General features: G+C 39.2%; 1 protein-coding gene across 1 annotated transcript; it reads right to left on the bottom strand.

Moving 5' to 3' along the window:
• Nucleotides 1-10,585: 10,585 nt before the first annotated feature.
• On the bottom strand, nucleotides 10,586-20,544 carry LOC137166942 (cytochrome P450 1A5-like). The gene is made up of 7 exons (XM_067568865.1): nucleotides 20,354-20,544; nucleotides 16,599-17,438; nucleotides 14,001-14,124; nucleotides 13,669-13,758; nucleotides 13,468-13,588; nucleotides 12,800-12,886; nucleotides 10,586-11,187 (listed from the first exon to the last, which is right to left on the bottom strand). The coding sequence occupies exons 2-7, from the start codon at nucleotides 17,418-17,420 to the stop codon at nucleotides 10,905-10,907; spliced, it is 1,527 nt and encodes a 508-aa protein (XP_067424966.1). The 5' UTR covers nucleotides 17,421-17,438; nucleotides 20,354-20,544; the 3' UTR covers nucleotides 10,586-10,904.
• Between the last annotated feature and the right edge of the window lie 554 nt (nucleotides 20,545-21,098).

The raw sequence follows: 21,098 nt of genomic DNA, 5'->3' as shown, positions 1-21,098 counted from the left end.
TAGGTATTATAGTATATTGCATATGCTCTATACATACATACCATAATAAACAATGATAGCATTCTATGTGATATCATGGAAGAATTAGATTACAGTTCATTTTATAAATACATTTCGCAGACCCCATGTGGATATATTAACGGTTTCACTGGATGTTTTATTGTGTTGTAAATCCATATTTAGGGGCTTCTTTTATGGTCTGTGGAGTCAAGACCAGACACTCCTGTCTATGGATTTTTTATGTCATAAACCTGCTTAGGAGGACTGCTTATTTCACAGATCAAAATAAGCTTCCATGTATGGCTTAATATGGAAAAATAATAGTAGAGACTATCTCTCTGCTAAGCTTTCAGACCCACTTTTTTCATGAAATGTACAAAGAACCAGCAATAAAAATATAGCAAGTAGACTCACAGCTTGGTAGCTGGATTGAAAAGTTTTCACGTGGGTATATTCTAGAATCTAAAATATACACACAGCAAACATTGCTGAAACAAGCCCTATTTGTCTAGTCCATGCTATATAGTCATAGAAATATAAACCGGAAGGGATCTGCAACCTCCCAATACTTTTCTGCCACTTTTTCACCAAAATCCTTTCCCCAGTACACTTTGTGCTGACTACTAGAAACACAAATAAGAAGAAAACCATTCATAATAACCTCTTGACTTTCTGATCATCTATAGGGAACAGTTTTCAGTGAAGCTTTCCAGAAATCTTGTGAATGCAAAGTCTCAATTAGAATATGCTGAAGCAGAGAAGATTGCATTGGATTGTATCCAGAAGGGGGAAATCCCAGATTGGATTGGCAAACATAGTCCATATTTAGTCTTGTCAGGTGAGAGAGCTTCCTTTTAATTCAGAAGAGCTGCACTGTTCTGAGACAATTTAATTTCAGAGTTTGTATGGCATGTTTGTCAGTGAAACTAAAAGCATTTAGCATATTTTTTATTATAACAAGACACTTAAGATTTATCATAATACAAGGTTCTAGGAGCATGAAACAGCCAGGGTTACATTATTTTAACCCTATTCCTGAATTGTCCTGCAAAACTCAAGGCTATAGCATAATATGGGAACACAGTTAAAATATTGGTTTGTATTTTTTACACTTTCAAGACCAAAATGTGCTTGTGACATTATGGTATTGTAATGAGGTCCCTCAAAAATAGAAGTTTTTACAGGGGAATGGAACTTTAAATTGTCATTAGGCTGCAAAATCATTATATGACTTGATAGTTCATACTATAAATAGGAGGATATATGGGGAAACTCATATCTTAGGGCTACTATTTCAGACTATCTAGGGGAAGACTTTAAGAAACGTTGTCACTTTGAATTCAGAAACTCCCCTTTGCTTCCAAATGAGAGACGCTAATGGGACCAGAAGAGAAGTACTAAAATGCCATTCCTGCCAAAATGTTCAGCTCACTTATTCCCTGATTCTGCAACAATATGTAGGTGAAATGTTGCACCTATGCAGAGCAATATGGTCTCAGGGGCAGGGAGGGGTTTTAGGGTATTCTGAGAAAAGCCACCTTTCAAATGAAGCCATGCAAACACTGAAAAGAAAATCCCAGGTAATGCACTAAAAATGTGTTCAGTATGCAAGGACAGGAGAAATTATTAAGAAAATATATACCCCTCTGATTGCCAGGAGGGCTTTGGATATTTGCTTGGGCTGTATGCCCTGCCCTCATGGGACATGTGCCTGTCTCTAAAAGAGAGTTCTGAAAGGGTGTCCCCCTTCTTAAACCAACTTACAGTCCCTCCCCCATGGCTTCATACAGGGTTGCAAATATATTGCAATCCTACAGTCAATCTAATTCTCTAGATGTTGGATTAGCTCCCTGTTGGTGCCTGTTTTGGGTTGCTACACTGATAAGTGATGAGCATGAAATGTAAAACTTGTATTTTGTTGGTTAGTTTCATAATATTATTTTTAGGATACTGATGGGACAAAGGAGCAGCAAGGGATGCACCAGCCTTGGATGGAGGCCCCTATTACAGAGGAGGGGGTGTTATGTGGAAAGAGTGAAGCAAAGAAGCAAACAACGAAAGAGCCCTGGAGTGAAAACTGATTGATGAAGCAGGCAACTCTTTTGAAAGTGATGCAGAAGCCTAAATCCTATTGGGTTTCAATGGGACTTGATTCTCAGTCACTTGGGGCGTTTTGAAATTTAGAAGCATTTCAATATTTAAAAAAAAAAAAAAAAACCTGGCCTGAACCTGCAATGGGATTGAATGGATGGACCACCTGTGCTCACTCAGAACCCCATTATCTTAACAGGGGCTATGAGTGAGCAAAGTGATACATCCACACAGATCACCTTGCAGCATCAGGACCTAAAGCATGTAACATTCCGACTTCCATTAACAAGAACAGAAAATGGTCAATTTTTTTTTTTAATTCAGAAGCATATTTGCAAAAATAAATGTCCAATAAAAACTTTCCCATCAGCACGAACACTGGTTGAAAAATGAAAAACAGTGTTTTCAATTTTCTATTTGTTTGTCTTTTAAAGAAATTGTGTACACTGAAAAATTTCCAGCCACCTCTGAACAGAAGTATTTCATTTAACAAATGATTCATCACTTATTCATTCTTTTTGTTAGTGAAAAAAGACCACAGTCCTGGCTACTTCAACATTTTTTTGGACATACAAATACAAAAATTTAAAATATTTTTATTTAAAAAAGTGTGCTAAATGTTGGTATTTCCATTTGAGTTTAAATACAGGTTGGTTTTTGGCTCCTTTTTGCATGTATATGGCTAAATGCTGCATGACTGGGGAATGAAGCCAGGCATGGTAGATAACCATCCAGTATAATATACATGCATGTATTTCTCCATCATTTTACATTTCCTCTGAATACCACTCTTCCCCCTTGCCTGTAATCCTTCAAAGTAATGAGAGGGAGAGACCCTTGAGTCAGTTGTGTAACTTTATTATATAAATCTGTAGCATAATCTGTTTATAAAGATCACATTACTGTAGTGTTTATATCATGTATGTTTGTGTTGGGATGAAAGGAGCCCCTGCAAAGTCTGGCAGGAAAGGGATTAAACACCATTTCACTAGATTCTAACAGGAATAACTGGTTCTGAGAGAGGAGACTGCAACTTAGAGAAAAGTCAAGAGTCTCTTATTCTTGCACTCTGAAGAGTAATTAGAGGTTGAAAACAAGCCCTTTTTCTTACACTCTGAAGATTGTAGCTGGAGCAAGACTTCCATCTTTATATGTAGGCCTTAAAGGAGCATACTTTTTTTGGCACTTAGTTCTTTTTTAAAGTAAAGTGCATCAAAAATTGCTGAACTCAGTCCAGGTGGCAGCGTGCCATGCTTAATTTTACACGGCTCTGACTGGTCTCCTGCGATAGAAAATATGCTTCTGGGTGTGGAATTTTTCCACTTAGTTTATTTTTTTAAGTGGGGAAATGGAATATAAATTTTCTCTTCTCCCTGTCCAATTTTGTAATTAGACTTTTTAAAAAGTCTCATGTTTATCTTTTGCCCACCCTTGAGGGGTTGTGTGTTTAAAGAACATATATTGGACCTAAATCTCAGTCTCCTGTCAGGCTGAATGTCCTTCTGGCTAAAGGCTGTTCCTGGATTTGCCAAGGGATCCTAGGCCCTGCTCTTGCATCAGGAAACGGGGGCCCAAGCTCTGTATTTCCACAGACTGTCTTTGGAGAACATTCCACAGCTCACAACTGTGAGCAGAATATCCCTGTAGCATTTCCTTAGCTCTGCCCCCTACCTGTCTGCCCCTTTTCACACAAGCACCTCTAGTTCCATAAAGATGTTTAGCAGTGATTAAGGATTAATGATGTTGCATGCCCTCTGGATGGGGGTTTTATCCCTGGGCCTCTCTATTCAATGGAACTTCATAATGTGGCATTTGTGCTCTAAAATATTTCACCATGCTCTTCATCGAAGAATTCATTACACATCTGAGGGTGCTAGGTGAGAGAAATTGTTGCACTTCACTGACCTCAGCAGCTGGTTGTGTCTGATAGTTGTGCTCTTTAGTCCCTTTGACACAATCTGAACCCGTGTGAACACTAAGAACAGAAGGGAATTATTTAAGGATGTCCTAGAGGGGTATTATTTAAACAGAAATAATGGAAATACATTTGACAGAAATAATTTAAAGAAAATTAAGATAAACTTTCTGACAGTGAGTTGTGGCAGGCCTGCATAGATAACCTAAAAGGTCTCTTCCATGTGTAATGTCCATTAGTCAGTTATGTTAACTGACCAGCCCTATTCAAGGACATGCTGTAGGTCTCACTACACCTTGATGAAGTGTTGATTGTTAAGTGCTGATGTAAAGTGCTGTACCAAGGAAGCCATTTGTAGTGCACAAGAAATTGTATTAGTCCTACAAAAGCCAGGGAATACTGTGTATGCTTAAACACCATCTACTGGCACCGTTTCTGTAATTACACGTGTGTGGCCATCTAGGAATTGAGCTATGTGGGTGGAAGGGTTTTACTGGGTCTGAATGCAAACGCAGGGGGCTGGGCATTGGTTGTTGTGGATCTATATATGTTTGAACGCAGATGCAGCTAGAAACCCCAAAGAAGCAGACAGAGGAAACTAGAAAGCCAAGGAGATCCAGAGAAACACTTGTAGCATGACCCTGAGAGATAGCTAAGAGAGGTTTATGGGTAGAGTACTAGCTAGAAAAAGTGGTGTGAAATATTAAGCAAGGAAACTGTCTCAGCAGAAATCTGATTCTAAAGGAGACATTCATCCACTGTGGGAACAAAAGCACAGTATGTGACTTAAGTGATCAGTAAAAGAATATTCATTTGGTGTATATTAAATACATACCAAAAATTCACTGAATTACTGATTTTGACTCTTGAAAATTCAAGAAATGTGAGTGGCTCATGGATAGTTCATAAACAGAAAAAAAGGTGAAATGAACAAATTGTGAATTGTTGCCCAGCACTAAGTATAACTTTTGAATTTCATCAACATGCAGTGAACCCTTTTTTCATGAGCACTAGTGAAAGCATTATATAAGGCTTGGTCTACACTTAAAATTTAGATCACATAACGACATTGCTCAGGGTGTGAAAACCCACATCCCAGAATGTCGCAGGTGTAAATGCAGCTAGGCCATGGAAGAGTACTTCCATCAACGTAGCTGCCATCACTCAGGGAGATTCTGTTTCTATAGGAACACTAATACCCCTTCCATTGCTGTAAGCTGCATCTATACTATAGGGTTATGCCAGCACAGCTATGCCTTTATAGTCTCTGTGGTGGAAATATGGCCAAAGGCAAAACTTCACTCTAGATTCTAGCAGCAACCAACTCAACAGTTCATGCTACAACTGTTGGCTCAGCTGCAGCAGAGTACAGCCGCTGTTGGTGGCTCCTTCATGGAGCTATGAGCACAGGCATATACCTGGAGTGATTCATTGCCTTCCCCCCGCTTCCTCGGACACCTGATCCATCTGTGGTGTGAGGGAGACTCTGGTGCATATTTACCTTGGTTGGACCAGCTCGCAGTCCCTTTTCCAGCTCCTACACTTTTTCCCCACACCTCTTCATTTACGCACACCCCCTTTCTGGCCCCACGCAGATGTGAGACCTTCTTGTCAGCCTCCTCCTCCTGGCGGTGGCCAAGGTGGCCATCTATTCCACCAGGAGGAGGATGCTGGATGGGGAGGTGCTCTGTGACTATGGGGCCTATTTCTGCTCCTCTTTTGGTTCCTTTAGGCTGCTCTGCTGGCTCCCTAGATACTTTTGAAGAGCATTGGGTGCTGTTCAGGGTTCTCTGCTCGGTGTCACCTCTGCATCCCTGATTTTGAATCTGTGATCCTCATTCCTAATCCTGTTTTTCATTTGTTGTCTACTGCAATTATTTGAGCCCTGGGTTTAGTAGCTCCTCCCCTTAGACTGGGGGAGGAACCTTCAATTTCCCAAAGCTCAATAGATGCAGCAGAGTACAAAACATTGTGGTCTTATAGTTCCTAAAAAAAAAAATTGTTTTTTTTTTTATTTCTCACAGATAAGTTAAAATGAAACACAGAAATTTGGAATCCAAGACATTCTCTATAGAATTAAAATTATTTTATGTTTTAATGCATATGAAACTTTGGGCAGTTAGTGTAGAACTTTACACTATATTTTAAAATCCTGTTTAACCCATAATAATAATATGGCAGTAATTCCTCTTAACGATCATTTGGCCAGTGCTGGTTCTTAAAGCTTGTAAAAAAAGAAAGAATAAACCACTGTTCAGAAGAACAGCTCCAGCACACAGAACCCCATGTCACTTCCATAAATCTTCATGTAATTAATTTAATTACAGTATTTAAATTAATTAACATCCATGTAGAAATGCTAAGCTTCCCTCAGTGTGGGTAAAATCTGGATTTTAACAAAGGTAATTATGTTACATTTTATATAATATTAGAGATGCTGATATATATTGATCAGATATATACTGGTCTTTTACTCTTTCGTTGTCTTCTAGTCATTCCATTATAGGATTTACAGCTGCAGGTTTCCATAACATAGGACAGAATCAATCATCTTCTATGTAGTGAGGTTTCTGTGACTTTGGCTGACATACTATGTATTTCTTACTGAACCCCTAGGTGTAGGGAGTTATGTTTTATCAGCAGCCAGCAGATGGAGCTACAGTACAGATTCAGACACTATGGTACAGGAACCGCTTCCTTAGGCCTTCAGAACTACAGTATAATATGAAAACACGGTGTAGAAACTTTTCTTATTTCCTCAGTCTAATAAATAGCACTTACTCGATTGGGATTACTTGGGTGTGAGACGTAAGTCTCCATTATGGACCTACTTATGTTGTACCTTATGTTTTTTCCTTTGTCTTGTGTGTTTCCTTAATAGTTTACAAGAGCAGATTTCACAATTTCCTTTTCATACTTTCATTATTGCCATTCTTTCCTTGGGAATGCATTTTTCTAATGAATGAAGCCTGTTAGAAAAATGAAAATGGTACCAATTTTGTTAAAAGGGTAAAAAGTGTTCTGATAATAGTAAATGTCAAGTATGGCAAAAATCAACTGACATAAGTAAAATGCCAAAGCTTTCATGTAAAATTGCAAGCTACCAAACACAAGAGAGAAAACAAATGTATTAAGTAATTCATGGAAAAGTATGCCTATTTCTAAACTATAGATGGATAGGACCTCTTTTCCTTGTACTGGGCAAAATAATGATACCATTAACTTTAGGGATTATTAATTAGAGGTCACAGCAGTTCAGCCACCATTAAAAAGCCAGAAACCTTAGAGTTAAATTTAACCTTGTAAATAATCCATAGAAAAATATAGAAATTAACAATTAAGGTGCCCATACCATTTTAACTCTGCCCTGATTTACAATATTTAGTGTTTTTCTTAAAGTCCCAATTTCTGAAGTAATGTGAATATATAAAAATTTCAGCTCTTTTTTAAAATAAAAGTTTCAAACCTTCATGGTTGTGGAAAAAATCCTGGAGATGTGAACGCAAAAGGCTCAAAATTCAGAAGGCAAAGTAAAAACAAAAACAAAACCACATGATTTCTGACCATTTTGGGGTTGATAATTTTGAGTACACACAAACCAAATACATTCAGAATTAAAATGTCACCCTCTTTATACTTTATTGAAAACAAGTCTTTTACTCCAGCACTTAGATGGAACTGTATAGGGGGAACAGAATATCTTGCATTAGATTGTTATTGCATGTACAAAGTGCTGAAAGTTGTTTAAACTCCCCTCCTGAAATTTAAATGCTAACCCCAAGATACAATGACAATTCTGTAAAGCGGAGATGTGCAAAATGAGATGTTCCTAGTAAAGCACTATGTTTACAAGCATATTTAAAGGAATACATTTAAGAACTTATGTTTATTTCTAAAAAAAAGAAGCATTAGCATGTGTCTCTAATTATGTCATCTCTGCCCTGTTCCAAGAGACTAATCTTTTGTGCCATCAGCTCACTTTATTGCTGGAAGGGAATGCAAAAAACCCAAGCCATTCTGTTAGTTATCTGAAGCAAGTAGGTAAGTGTCCTTAATAATGAGATTTATTAAAGCAAAGAGCCCAAGATGAAAGTGTGCTAACATAAATAACTAAAGAGACTTTCCAGCTGAGTGCTGCTGTGTTGTCACTGTGCAGTGATACATATACCAATCCTTCTGATACAGCAAAGCTAATAAACTCCCACACATTTCAGCAGGCAATGTTATAGGAGCCCTCCAGGCATAGTCACTAACCCATGAAGGAGGAACAAGTAAAATCCTTATTAAAATTATACAAGAATGGCATAAAGGACACAAAATAACTAAAGTCGAGAAGCATTTGGTAAAACTTTGCTGGAGGGGAGGAAGGCACAAAGGTGGCTTTAAGTCTATTCTCCCAATGTTGCAACAGGACAGTCCTCTACCACCAGTCAGACCAAATTTTCTATCTGTGGCATGTCTAGCTATAGGCAGCTCTTACCTGTTAAACATTCATTGACCTTTTTTATATGTAGCAGAATAAAATACACTGTCATGAGCAAACTTGAGTATGCAAAGAAATGGTAACTTGCCTATTATTATTATTTACTTTTTAGCCCATGTCCAATGCAAAATTGGTCCAGGAGATCTGACCTGATTCCACCTCAGGGCTACTCCTCTCCCCTATCCTTCTAAGCCTCTATATAGGATACCAAAAATATTGCAGCATACTACTTACAACTGAGCAGGTATAAAAATGGCCATCTCATTTTTCATTTTCAATAACTGTCTACTGTCACAATAGTCTTTACCAGGTACCTCCTGCTAAGTGTTTAGACCAGTCTATAACAGTTTTAAAAATACAACATAGTACAACAACATAGAAATAATAGAAGTCAAATATATAGACCAGAAAAGCAAACAACGCTTTGTCCATGTCATCCCACCCCCAGCACCCACTGCATGCAGTAGCAGGGGAGAGTGATTATGTGCTTAAACGTAATGACTGCAGCTGATAGCCTGTAGCTACTCTTTAACTTCTTATAATCAGTAACTTTGTAAGCTTCCAAACAAAACATTTTGTAAGCATTCCCCTTCCCTTCTTACTAGGGGCCTACTCTAAGGCCCACAAAAGTCAACAGAGAGACAACCAATGACTCCACTGGTATTTGGCTCAGACCTTTTATGAAGCCACTAAAAACATTAAGTTTCACATATGCTTTTACTTTAGGAAGGAAGAATGGTTCAGGGGTTAAGGGACATACTGGAGAATTCAAATTCCTACTCTCTCACAGATTGTCTATGTGAGTGTGGACAAGACATTTAGCTTCTTTCTCACGTCTCTGTATGTAAAATAGGAATAATAGCACTTCCTTATAGCACAGGATAAATCCAGTAAGGATTATAAGATGTGAGCCATGCAATACTTAAGATAGAGTTCCTACTACCCCTCCTTATTCCCCTTATGCTACCCTAGCACGTAATGAGCAGTGTATCTCTACTGCTCTCTTTTGCTTACTTCACTGATTAGAAATTGTCAGCCCCTCTACACCTCAACCTGGAATGAATCAGTTTTCCCCTCCCTGTTTATGAAGCAAAGCTGATGTTAATGATCCTGAAACAAATTCACCTGGCTGATCTGCCCTATGGTCTTGCATGCTATGTTCCTGTAAACCTCTTCCTGCGCCCCTTCTGGCAGCTGGTCTAGTTGTTTACCTGCTGTAACAAATCCCCACCATCAAAGGCTTTTTCTCCTTATCTGGGCTTTCATAAGAGTGAGAGGTTGCTGGTGCTGTTTGAGACGCTGCATCTTCTGTGTGTGGAGCTGCTATAGTGAGTCTGACCTATTTGTCAACACTGTTTTCTGACAGAGTCAATGATGAATTTAACCACACCAAACCTTAACACAACCACCTCTCCTTCCTTCACTCTTGGTCCTGACCTGAGAGTTAGGGTGGGCATGTAGGTGAATGAGTCAGGCTTTGAAAGAATGAATTAAATGTCATATATATGAGAACTCACATCCCCTGAGAATGGGATGTTCCTGAAAGATTCAGGGTCAGATGGATCTTGTTGAGTCCATGTATTGCTGCAAAGACTGGGTGTCTGTTAAGAGCTACACTATTTTGTATCAAAGCCTGAAAATGAGAAAGTTTAACCACATGGGACGGTGAGTGATGGCACAGTGAATGCAGCTGCTACTACAGCACAAAGACTAGTAACAACTGCAGAGTTGCTATACTGGTGATTCATGGCCTGGGAAGATGAGTTCAGGCCCTAGTGCAGAATGCTTGAGCAAAGTCCATTTACTTGGGTTTTGCTTTGGGATCCAGAGTTTGGCCTCTTAATGCCAAAACTGTAACTGAATGTAGTGTGCAGAAAAATATCGTTACACCTTGACAGATTTGTTACATTATTTATGTACTGAAACGTCCTCACAGACTGCCTTAGGTTAAAAATAACCTCATACAAACACAAGAATTTTCAAGTTTAAGGCAATGAAGTAAAAAAGAGACATCAGGCAGAGGGAATGTGGAATATTTCTAGATGGGGGAAGATTTCACTGAACACAACCATTGACTGTCTTAATAAAAACTGAAATGTATTTTTTAAGCTTTATTTTAGGAAATTAGTGAGAAGAGGTGCACTAAAATAGTCAGTTACAAACAAAAATTAGCTCAATTTATTCAAAGCATTAACAATCTTAGTACGTAACCTGCAGTTAACTGATATTAGCACAGTCAGAAAGAAGGTGTTTTAATCATAAGACATTGTGTTTATTGTGATACAGCTTGCATTTAAAAAATACACTACAGTAGTTTAGGTAAGAGAGAACCTACCCTATGAATAATGGATTTCCTAACACTAATTTACTGAGTGATAATTATGTTTTGAAGTGCAGCTTCTCTAGCTGCAAAGTTCAGGTGCGCAGTGCCACTTGAATTTGGTATGGTTTAGGTTTCATGGATAATCCAAACACGGGGGTCAGATCTAGCTGATCTTGAAGGCATTTCTCAAGCCTCACTTGTTGCAGAATGGTGGTAAGAATAATAAAAATCTCATTACGGGCAATATCTTCTCCCAAACACTTTCTTATTCCCATTCCAAAAACCAAAACTTTCTCAACAAAGCTCTTGTTGAGTTCACCATTTTCATTCAGAAATCTCTCGGGTCGAAACAAATCAGCGTTTTCCCATAATGTTCTATGGCAAAAAAAGAAATGAATTTGTAGAAGCACTCACAGAGTATCACATATTCAGAAAAAGAGAGAAATGCAGAGCCCATACTTCTAAATGAATGAATTTACTTATGGCTAAGCAGAACATCTGAGTTCATGAATGAGCTGCAATGAAATTGCATTGTTTTTCTTCAAAAAAATCCCAGAATGATGTAAAGCAATCCTGAAATGGAATTTTGTTTCATCATTCAGGACCCAACTGGACTCGCTGGGCCCATATATGGAGTATATTCCAAGGGAAGGCTGGCCCATGGGTGACCCGCAGCAGTTGTGGGCAGTGCTGCAGGGATGCATGTCATCTGAGTCCGCACCCAGTGGAGACTGCAGTGGAAAAGTAACACAGCTCAAAGCTCAGTTACCTTCCCCCAGCCACTCTCCATGTCAGGAAGCCCCCTGTAAATGATGTTGCATGGGGATAGCTGGGAAGCCCTAGGAGAATCATTCCACTGTTAACAAGGAGTAAGCACGGGGCCCTCTTGGAGTTCCAGCACTGACGCAGAGGCAGAGAGCCTCCAAATTGATGGTTCTGATTCCCTGAAGATCACAATTTGGGGGATCCCTGCTTCACCTACAGAACATATGGGAAGGAAACGGCACAAAGGGAATCTTGCAGAGCTGTTTCCTCCCACAGGTAATGATTAACAAATGGAGCCTGCCTCTGGTCTCACTGACACCAGAATAAATGAGCAGACAGCTCATTGAAGTCAGCAGAGTTACGCTGGGTAAATTCTGCTTCAGTGAGAACAGCTTCAGGGCCACCATGAGTAAAATACAAAGTGGGCCAGCCCTCCTGCTATTTAGCTGGTGAAAGCCAGTCCTAGAGCTGTCCACTTGGGTAATCCCTAGGTAGGACAGAGACACCGTAGGGACTAGGGAAGGGGGAATGAACAAGGAAAAATGGTTGTGCTTGGGGTGTCCCTGTGCCCCAATGATCCCCAGCTGCTGGGTTGATTCCTTGGGGCCATAAATAGCTAGTGTAAAAGAAAGCAGCCTTGAAGCTGCTGTGCGTTGTGTCAGGACCCAGCACAACAAACAGCCACAGGATTGGAGGAATGTATCAGTGACCTAAATCCACTTTAACATCCCCCACTCAGCTGCACTGAGAACTCTTTTATTTTAGCTACAACGGAGGATCTAGATCTTATAAGAATAAGAAAAACATGGGCAGTTGCACAAAGTAGGCTAAAATTACTAGTTATCTGGCTTTCTGTTTGACAGCTGGGGTATGGAAATAATCTCTGCACTATATCATACAATACTATGCATTGATCAGGTGTATTCTGGGGCTTTTCAAGAGAGGATCTGGTCTTGGCCACTGTTAGAGAGCAAATCCTGTGCTAGATGGCCCAATGATCTGTTTCCAAATGGCTGTGTCGGTTCCAATTATTGTCAAACTCTTTTGAGGAGAATGAGATAATTGCATTATCCTTTTATAGCTATAAAATAATTATGTATGTCATACACAGTGTATTCAAGTGAACTCAAGTTATCATTTTATAAACATAGTGAAAATACTGATCATGATAAAGTGCCAAATGTCATTAACAAACTTGTAAACAAAACTGTCAGATACTTACTCATCATGATTTACTTGATACATATTAACAAAGATACAGGTGTCTTGGGGAATGAGATACCCCTTGAGAATGGTTTCTTTTGTTGCACTAGAAAAGAAAAATGTATCATATCAACATATGTTGATTATCTGAAAATTCAGGAAACAAAATAACCATTTTTCTTACCCCTATGCTTATGTTTAATGAGTTACATTATCATACTTAGTGTTACTGAATGTTAGCCACATCAAAAGGCACCAGGCTTGATCCCCTTCATCTACAACAGCAGCTGTTCCTATCCTAATCCTATCCTAATGGCCTATCCTGATTTCACACCAGTTGACCCTGGTGTAACACAACTGACTTGAGTTACTCTTGATTTACACTGGTATAGGTGAGATCAGAATCAGGCCTTACATGTCCAGAGCTTCCATGGAGCTCCATGAATTCACACCAGCTTAGCATCTGGTCCAAAGTGCTCCTTTTAAGCTATAGGTGTGATGTACTGATGTATCATGTTATATAACAGTAACATATATCCTGAATTTCTCTCATGTATTTCACTTACTTGAGTGAAAAATAGACAAATTGGAATTTTAATTTCAAATACAGAAATTCAGAAAGAAAGCATACTTATTTCTATAACTCATTTTATTTAGATAGAAATAAACTTGTATTTTGCTTCTTACCGGTGAGGAATAGTAAATGGTATAAATGAAGTGTGCCTTAAGATTTCACTTATGAAAGCTTCTGTATAATGCAAATCTTTCCTGTTATCAAATCTTGGTGACCTGAGTCCAATCTTTCCGTCTTCAAAGAAAGAAATAGGAATTTTTAATGTGGTTCATGAAAATGACACGTGGCTTCATTTTAAAAAAAAAAAGCGTTACCAATTTCTTCTTGAATTTTTGTCTGAATGTCTGGGTTGTCTATCAAGTATAGGAAGATCCAAAATAGACACGTTGATACTGTATCAAACCCTGCAAAATAAATGGATCACCAGGATGCTGCTTTAATAAAAATAGCATGAAACACACACATACAAAACATAAGGCCTGATTCTCCTCTTATCTTGGCCAGGAAATGAAGTTATAAGCACTGGTATAAAACTGATATGTGAGAAAAATCAGGCCCATAATAATGTTTACATGCCTGTTGAAGTACACTAAAAATCTCCCAAGAGTGGTGTTAAAAAAACTGGTTGGATTTTTTTAATACCTACCTGCCCCAAAGATGTCATTAACAGTACTTATTATTTTATCATTAGATAAGGCTGGAGCTTTTCCATCAGTTCTTTTGTCATTGCTTACACTTATTAGAGCATCAGTAATGTCTCTGAGATGATTCTAAAAAGAAACAAATCTTTGATATATTTTCATCCAGCAAGCTTTCAAACAACATTCTGTAACCAGCAGTAGTGTAACCTGAGATGAAAAGAGCATGTATCTTCATGAATCTTGGAAATTCCTGCTAAGTCTATTCCTGCGAGTACAATTAATATTTTTTAAAGATATGCCATGACACATGGCAATTTATCTTAGAAAAGGACTGACTTCTGTATACTTCTGCAAAAGAAAATTAAGCTACCAGTCAGTAGTAGCTTGAAAAACCATGGTCTAGATTCTGCTTTCATTTACATTCTGTAACTCCAGAGTAATGCCATGCAATCAATAGTTACAATGGATTTATGCTGGCATCAGAGTCAGAATCTGGCACCATTCAATCGTTGCCTGAAAATATGTACTACTTATTAGTAGAAATGGAAAGTTCCTTTCATTTGATTATTCCTGAAATGGAAAAATAAAGATAATTGAATTCATCTGAGTGCTTGTTTAATAATATGCAGATTACATTATAAGAAATTACTTGGTAAAATGAAAAGCAGAAATACTAAAAGTTTGTGGATTTACTCTGGAAGGTTACTGGACCCAGACACTATAGTACATAGGGCCAAATGCTCTTTGTCTTACTCAACACATAACCTGACTTCCCCATGGAACTTGGTTGTCTAACTGCCCTTTCTTTGTGCCTTTGAAAATCTCCATGCCACCCTTCATTTTAAAAGGCATGTGGCCAAATCCTGAAGTTCTGTGCTATTGATCTACCCAAAGAAAGGTCTTCTGGTAATGGATCTTGCCTTTGCCTGCTCAGAAGTAGGAAGAGAACAGGCAGGGGCATGGGAGGGGTGGCTGGGGATTTAGTTGTAGGAGATATCCATCATCACTTCACCAATCTTGCAGGGAACCAATAGGAAAGTGGAGCTGTATTACAGTGGAGCTGTATTATCATTAGGCTTGGAAGGATTTGATATTTTTTTATCAGTAAATGTCAGTAAACATCAATTTCCCCAAACACATGCAAACCAATGAAAAAATTTCCACTAATAGTAATGAAACATACAAATAGGCAAAGTAAGAAACAGGTTGCTTAAGAACATATCAGAGTTTAATTTAAGGATATTTACTTTACATATTTTGGCATGTGATATTAATAATTTGTGTTTTGATGGTTATAAAGCTTTAACTTTTTATATCTCAACATCTACTGTCATTAAATAATTATTGTCTGACACTTCCCCCCCAATCTCCCACAATTGCAAAAATTCATATAGCTACAAATTGGAAAAATTATTAAAATCCATTATTATTACATCCAAATTATTAAAATTTTGTGCAAATCTGAAAATGTAAATCAACAATAAAAATGCTTAAAAATAAACATCAATATCTGTCACAATTATTTTAAAAAAATCAAATTCTGCCAAGCCTTTTTATCACGTGTAATGCGGGCAGTATTAAATTTTCTGTAGAACCCCTCACGAAGGAAAATCATGGTCAGGGGAGCTGTGTGGCAGGATGAAGAATGGGATAAGAGGAGCTGGGCAGAAGAATGGAGCCTCACTACAGACAGCCGAGGAGGGAGGAGGAATTTGGGCCTCAGTTCTTGTTCCTTCTTTTACTCAGGCTAATCTCTTATTGAAATAAATGGGATTTAACTGAATAAAGACTCAAGAAATTTCCCCATAATAAGCTGTAAGGAATGAGGTACTGGACATGGTTCTCCTCTCACTTACACATATCACCACTGAATGTCATGGAACTGGATCCAGTGTTGTAAAACCAGTGCAACTGGTAGGTGAATCAGGTCCTTATATTATTCCGATCAAAACTCTTAACTGTGAACAACTTTAAAAAAGAATCCTATAAATGTTGCTAACTAGTTTCTTTAAACATATCTCTTCAGAAGATTGAAGACATCAGGTTTGTGGAGAATATTTTTTTAATGTATTGGTTGGTAGAAGTGGCCTCATGGAAATTTTCTTCTGCAATGAAAAAATATCCGCTCCCAAGCACATTTGTGTCCATGTTGATTTCATTTCCTTTGTATGGGCTTATACAGGAGCATCTAAGGGATACTATATCAAGGATAAAGTGAGAGATTCATCAGCACAGCTCTTAACTCTTTCAGTCTTGACAGGTTTCTGCTCTGGGTCATCAAAGTATTTCTTCTCCCATGTGAAGAGTTGCTGAATTACGTTTCAGCTTTTATGAAAAATTTGTACATAAGTCTGCTTAAATCTGTGGGCCTGATCCTCTGCTCTCTAACTTATACCAAATTTAGGCTGAATTTCATTAATTTTAAGGAGCTATGCCAGCATAAAACCAGTGTAAGAGTAGATAATCATATAAGCATTTTTAACAGAGCCATAAAAATTCAACTTTGGACCCAGACCTTACTTGTGCAGATTAGCTAACAGCAACAGAAGATATGCATTGCAAAGCTGCTTTGTTTTTATTGATCTATAGTTCTGAAGCCTCACCTTATCATATGTGGTATAATGTTCTTCTACACGTTGTGCAATGAAGTTATTTAAGACCTCATAAAATCCACGGGCAGCCTTCACAACAGGGATTGGAAGATAACGAAACCAGGGTATGAAATCAGCTGGGTTGACAACACTTGAGGCTTTTAGCAAATCCGCATTGATCCTGATCATGCTAAGAAACTCTTCATCGTTATATTCATACCTTTTGCCAAAGCACAGGGCAGAGACAACATTTGCGACAGCGCAGGTGGTAATGCCAGTGGGGTCAAAGGCACCTTTCTTTGAGGAGAGCTCCAAGAACATTTTCACCAGTGCTGAAGCTTCTGCACACACATGCTCTTCCAGAAGGCAAGAGCAAGTAGAGGTTTTGGCTTCTGACTTTGAAAAGAATCTTAAAGCTTTACTGGCAATTTTCTTGTGGAGTTTCCAGTTCTCTCCATAGTCTACTGAAAATGACAGACTTTTCCCATCAGCAAAGAAAGAAAAGGTGTGCATCTTGGGCCTGCCTGCAAAGCTCTCTCCGTCTCTAAGTAACACTTGTTTCACCATATCTAGACCATTCACCACAACAACAGGTACCATCCCCAGCTTTAGGAGAAACACATCTCCATATTTTTTCCTCATTTGAATAAATGAAAGGTGAGGATGCTCTCCAAGCTGAAGCAGGTTCCCCACAATTGGTAATGACCAGGGACCTGGGGGAAAGACATGCTTTTTGGTCATATTACCTATTATTTTTATAGAAATTAAAATGAATGCCATAGTAAAGATGGTGGCCATCACCTCTGAGAGGGAAATCTTTGCCTCAACCATCATTTCCAGAAACGAAATCACCTAAAAGAGAAAATATTGGCAGCCTTACTCATTAGCAGTAAATAGAATAGCAAAAAACATATTTTACCTCCAAAAATTTGAAATAAAAATGTGGACTTGAATAGAGGAGGGAAATATAGCAATATAAATTGAACCACTTCACAGTAGCATTTTCTTATATTTAATAGACTTCTTTAATTGTGTTTTCAATATCTAATTTACATGGCAATAAAGTCAGGCACACATTTTTATTTCGTTTTCACATCTTGGAGACTACAGAATTTTAGAGCAGAGGGTAAAGTGAACGTAATATGCAGGATGTCTCAGTCAGACCTTGACACACACATGAATATCCATTAACTGATATGAGGCCAATTAAATATCCTCAACGACACAAACACAAGAGCCTAATGAAAACTGTAATGCTCTGTATTGAAAGTGTCAAAGTTGAAATCAAATATGTAGGCCTAGATTGTTGATTTGAGGCAATCAGTCTCAGTGTTTTCCGTAACACGACCCCATTTTCCATCCCATGACCCACCCTGGGATCTCCCTCCCTGATGAGCTGGGATCTAATTTAGACCTCCCCTCATTCCATTTAGCAATATAGGAAGGGCTGGATGGTCAGGGTCTGGGATCACAACTGCCAGTTAAGAGCCTATGGCAATAGCTCTGTGGCTGAGTCTGTGGAGGGGCTACCTTCACAGGCAGTGGCAGTGACAACTCCAGGAAGAATTCTGGCTAATTCAGCCAATATTGCTTTTGAGAGACACTGAGCCACTGTATATTGTAGCAGGGGCTCTGCCTTTCTTTGACAGGATACAGCACGAGCTCCCGTGCAGAAGAGGGGCAAAGCCACAGCCCTACGTTCATTCTGACTCTTTAAGAAAGGTGTGCTAGCTTCATGCAATGTTTGTGCTTCCCCAGCTTGTCTGCAGCTGGCCCCTGAGCTAGGATACAAGGGGAAAGGAACTTCTTTGTGGCATATCCCACCTTTGCACACAAGGTCAAGCCAAAATCTGGCCCAGAGCTGTTAGCCTCTCATTGAAAGACTGATCATAAAATAACACATCCTAAAGTATTCATTTGGCACCTTATCTGATGAAGATATAGTCATTCATCTGCAGCACAAATTTTGCAGGGAAGATAGTCACACAGAAACCTTAGATGATATTGGGCTTTATTTCTTGTTGCTTTAAACCAAAATGAAATTTAGAAAAAGAAACCAAAGTGGTTTTGACAAATAGAAATAAAATATTTTATAAGATAAATACTTTTATGCACCAAAATTCATAATGCTGGTGAATGCATGTATTCAAATACATCCGTCCTTGGTGAAACCCATAGAAATCATGTATGTCAGGGGAAAAAATCCTTGATTTTCACAGAAATAACAGAAAAGAATTGGTAAACTAAGAGTTAATGTATCTGGATGTATGGAATACCACAATTTAAATTCACATGGAGACATTTAAAAACAAGAGTTTTGCCCTTATCATATGGACCTAAATGCACAACTTAGTATGTTAAATAAAATATTTAGCTGTACTGATTGAGAAGACAGAATGGGTCTGTGTGAATTAAGGGTAGTGTTATTTTTCCCAATGTCTCTAGAATTCCAGATTCTTTTTAACAGGTGATCTTTGCCATTAGTGGTTCTAATGTACAGAGAAGGCTTAGTCTTTTAGCTGTTATTTGATGATTACATAGCCATCTTTTCATTTAGGGTTGACATTGGAGATTGATACAAACAAAGCCCAGTGATTTCAAAGGTAAAGACATGCACTTTCATGGACATCTTTATTTCATTATTTGAGGATTTATTTAATACCAAGAGATTAACAAAGATTATCCTTTTATATACCTGAGACTTTGCTACCTGGTCAGGTTCAAGTTTGTGTAGTTCTGAGTCTCAGTGTCTCTGTTTGCTGGCTTACTTATTTGAATGACAATGTGTTTAAACATTGAGGTTCTGACAAACCACTTGAAAATATTGATTGTTTTTATACTTTTAGGTGTTCCTTGGCAGCTCCCTATCAGTAATCTTGTTGTCCCTTTATTTGTGCATACCCAACTGATATGGAACCAACACAAACACAATCACACAAAAAAACACATGCTCAGAAAGTCTTAAACATGCATTTTTAAAGAGGAACGATTTACTGATGTTGCTTTTGAAAAACTTCTAAGATTTCCCATGACAACAAAATATGTAATTGTTTTCTCTTCAGTTTATTCTCCCAGTGGAAGGATTGCAATATTTTCAATGACTCCCTGAAATTTGAGTAAGAGGGTATTACAGACTTCTAGTGGCTAATTCTATTGGATGTTTTTTTTAGCAATGAATCCAAGTTTCCCTACTGGGTCCCCTGAAGTGTGGTTAATTATTGGAAGCCTTCCTTTGCTTTGCAATTCCTAGAATAAGGCCTGCCGCCTGTCCCACGTGTTGTTTGGTTGGATGATCAGAAGGGAATACGTTTGCTGCTTATTTATGAAGATGCTTGTATACAATTTAAGGCAATCTGTTCAGGGCTGTAAATTTTAATCAATGACATTTTAAAAATCGACGGTGAGTGAGATTTTAAATGTTTCACTCTGGCACTGCAAAATACTTCCTTGGAAGAAGATTTAAAATCTGCTTTAAATTTAGTCTGTCATGGGGTCTGGGGCTACTTGTTTGGGAGAGAGTCTTGTCTCTCTCCAGCGAGTGGGGCCAGCTTTTCAATTCATACCACAAGAAATCAAGTTGTAAAGACACACCACCAAGGGGCTCCAGTGTCTGCGCCGTGAGAGCTGAACGGGTGTGCGGTGTGTGCTCTGCTCTGCGAGTGAAACAGCCCTGCCCCTGGCCAGGAACCCGGAGCTTGTCGAAACCCTCCGGCGCGGTTGCTTTGAAATCTAACTCTGTTCTAGGAGCGAACCTCCCACCATCTCACCTGTCCTGGAGCAAAACTGAGATGAAAGAAAGTCCAGCAGCTACTGAGCGCCTCTCTCTGCCCCCGGGGACCGCTCGGATGGGAGGGATCCTCCTAGCACGGCCTGCGCTCCAGCGGCTGCAGTGCACCCTCCCTTAAATGCATGCAAAGCCGCAGGAGGAACACAGCCTCTGGTGCTGTCCCTCCCGGTGCCCCGCTCCCCGCCAGGCTCCAGCTGCCCGGCCCTGGGAAGGGAAGGGGAGGGAGCGGAGCGGTGAGGCGAGGCGGAGTGGGTGGTGGAAGCAGCGGGCTAGCCAGTGGAAGCGGGGAGGGCTCACAAAAAGAGGGAGGATCGGGGGGAGGAGACAGGCAGACTAGTTTAGAGAGGGATTTATGTTGTTATGAGAGGATGCCCTAAAAAGGGGAAGGGGAGAGACTGGGCAATAGCAGGAGGAGGGAGGGAAGGAGGAAGGTAACTGTCCTGCCCCACACTGGAGATATTATGGTGTGGGAACTGATAGGGGAGGCAGAAGGCATCTGAGGAGTAAGAGAGAACAGGAAAACTGAAACCAACTGCAAATAGCCGAAGGGCAAGCGGAGCGGCCAAAGGCAGGCTGTCTGCCACCCATTCGGCAGTTATAGTCATCCCTTTAACCGAGCCCCTGGAATTTCCTTCCCAATGTACAGCTGGTTGTAGGTATGGTCGGGTGTTACTGGCTCTGCTTAGCCAGACTGCACTGGTGGGAGCTGGAAATGTTTGCACATT

Source organism: Emydura macquarii, unplaced genomic scaffold (assembly GCF_026122565.2).
Source record: "Emydura macquarii macquarii isolate MOO-44397 ecotype Brisbane River unplaced genomic scaffold, CSIRO-AGI_Emac_v2 contig_2897, whole genome shotgun sequence".
In the NCBI taxonomy this organism is placed as follows: Eukaryota; Metazoa; Chordata; order Testudines; family Chelidae; genus Emydura; species Emydura macquarii.
Note: the sequence above shows the minus strand (reverse complement) of the source record. Positions and strands in the feature narration are given on the sequence as shown.

Coding starts and splice junctions, on each gene's coding strand:
- LOC137166942 (XM_067568865.1), bottom strand. CDS start 17,420: ATGATGGTTGAGGCAAAGATTTCCCTCTCAGAGGTGATGGCCACCATC. Junction 13,589..13,668: donor AAAAATTCAAGAAGAAATTG/GTAACGCTTTTT, acceptor CTTTCTTTGAAG/ACGGAAAGATTGGACTCAGG. Junction 11,188..12,799: donor TATCAAGTAAATCATGATGA/GTAAGTATCTGA, acceptor TTTTTGCCATAG/AACATTATGGGAAAACGCTG.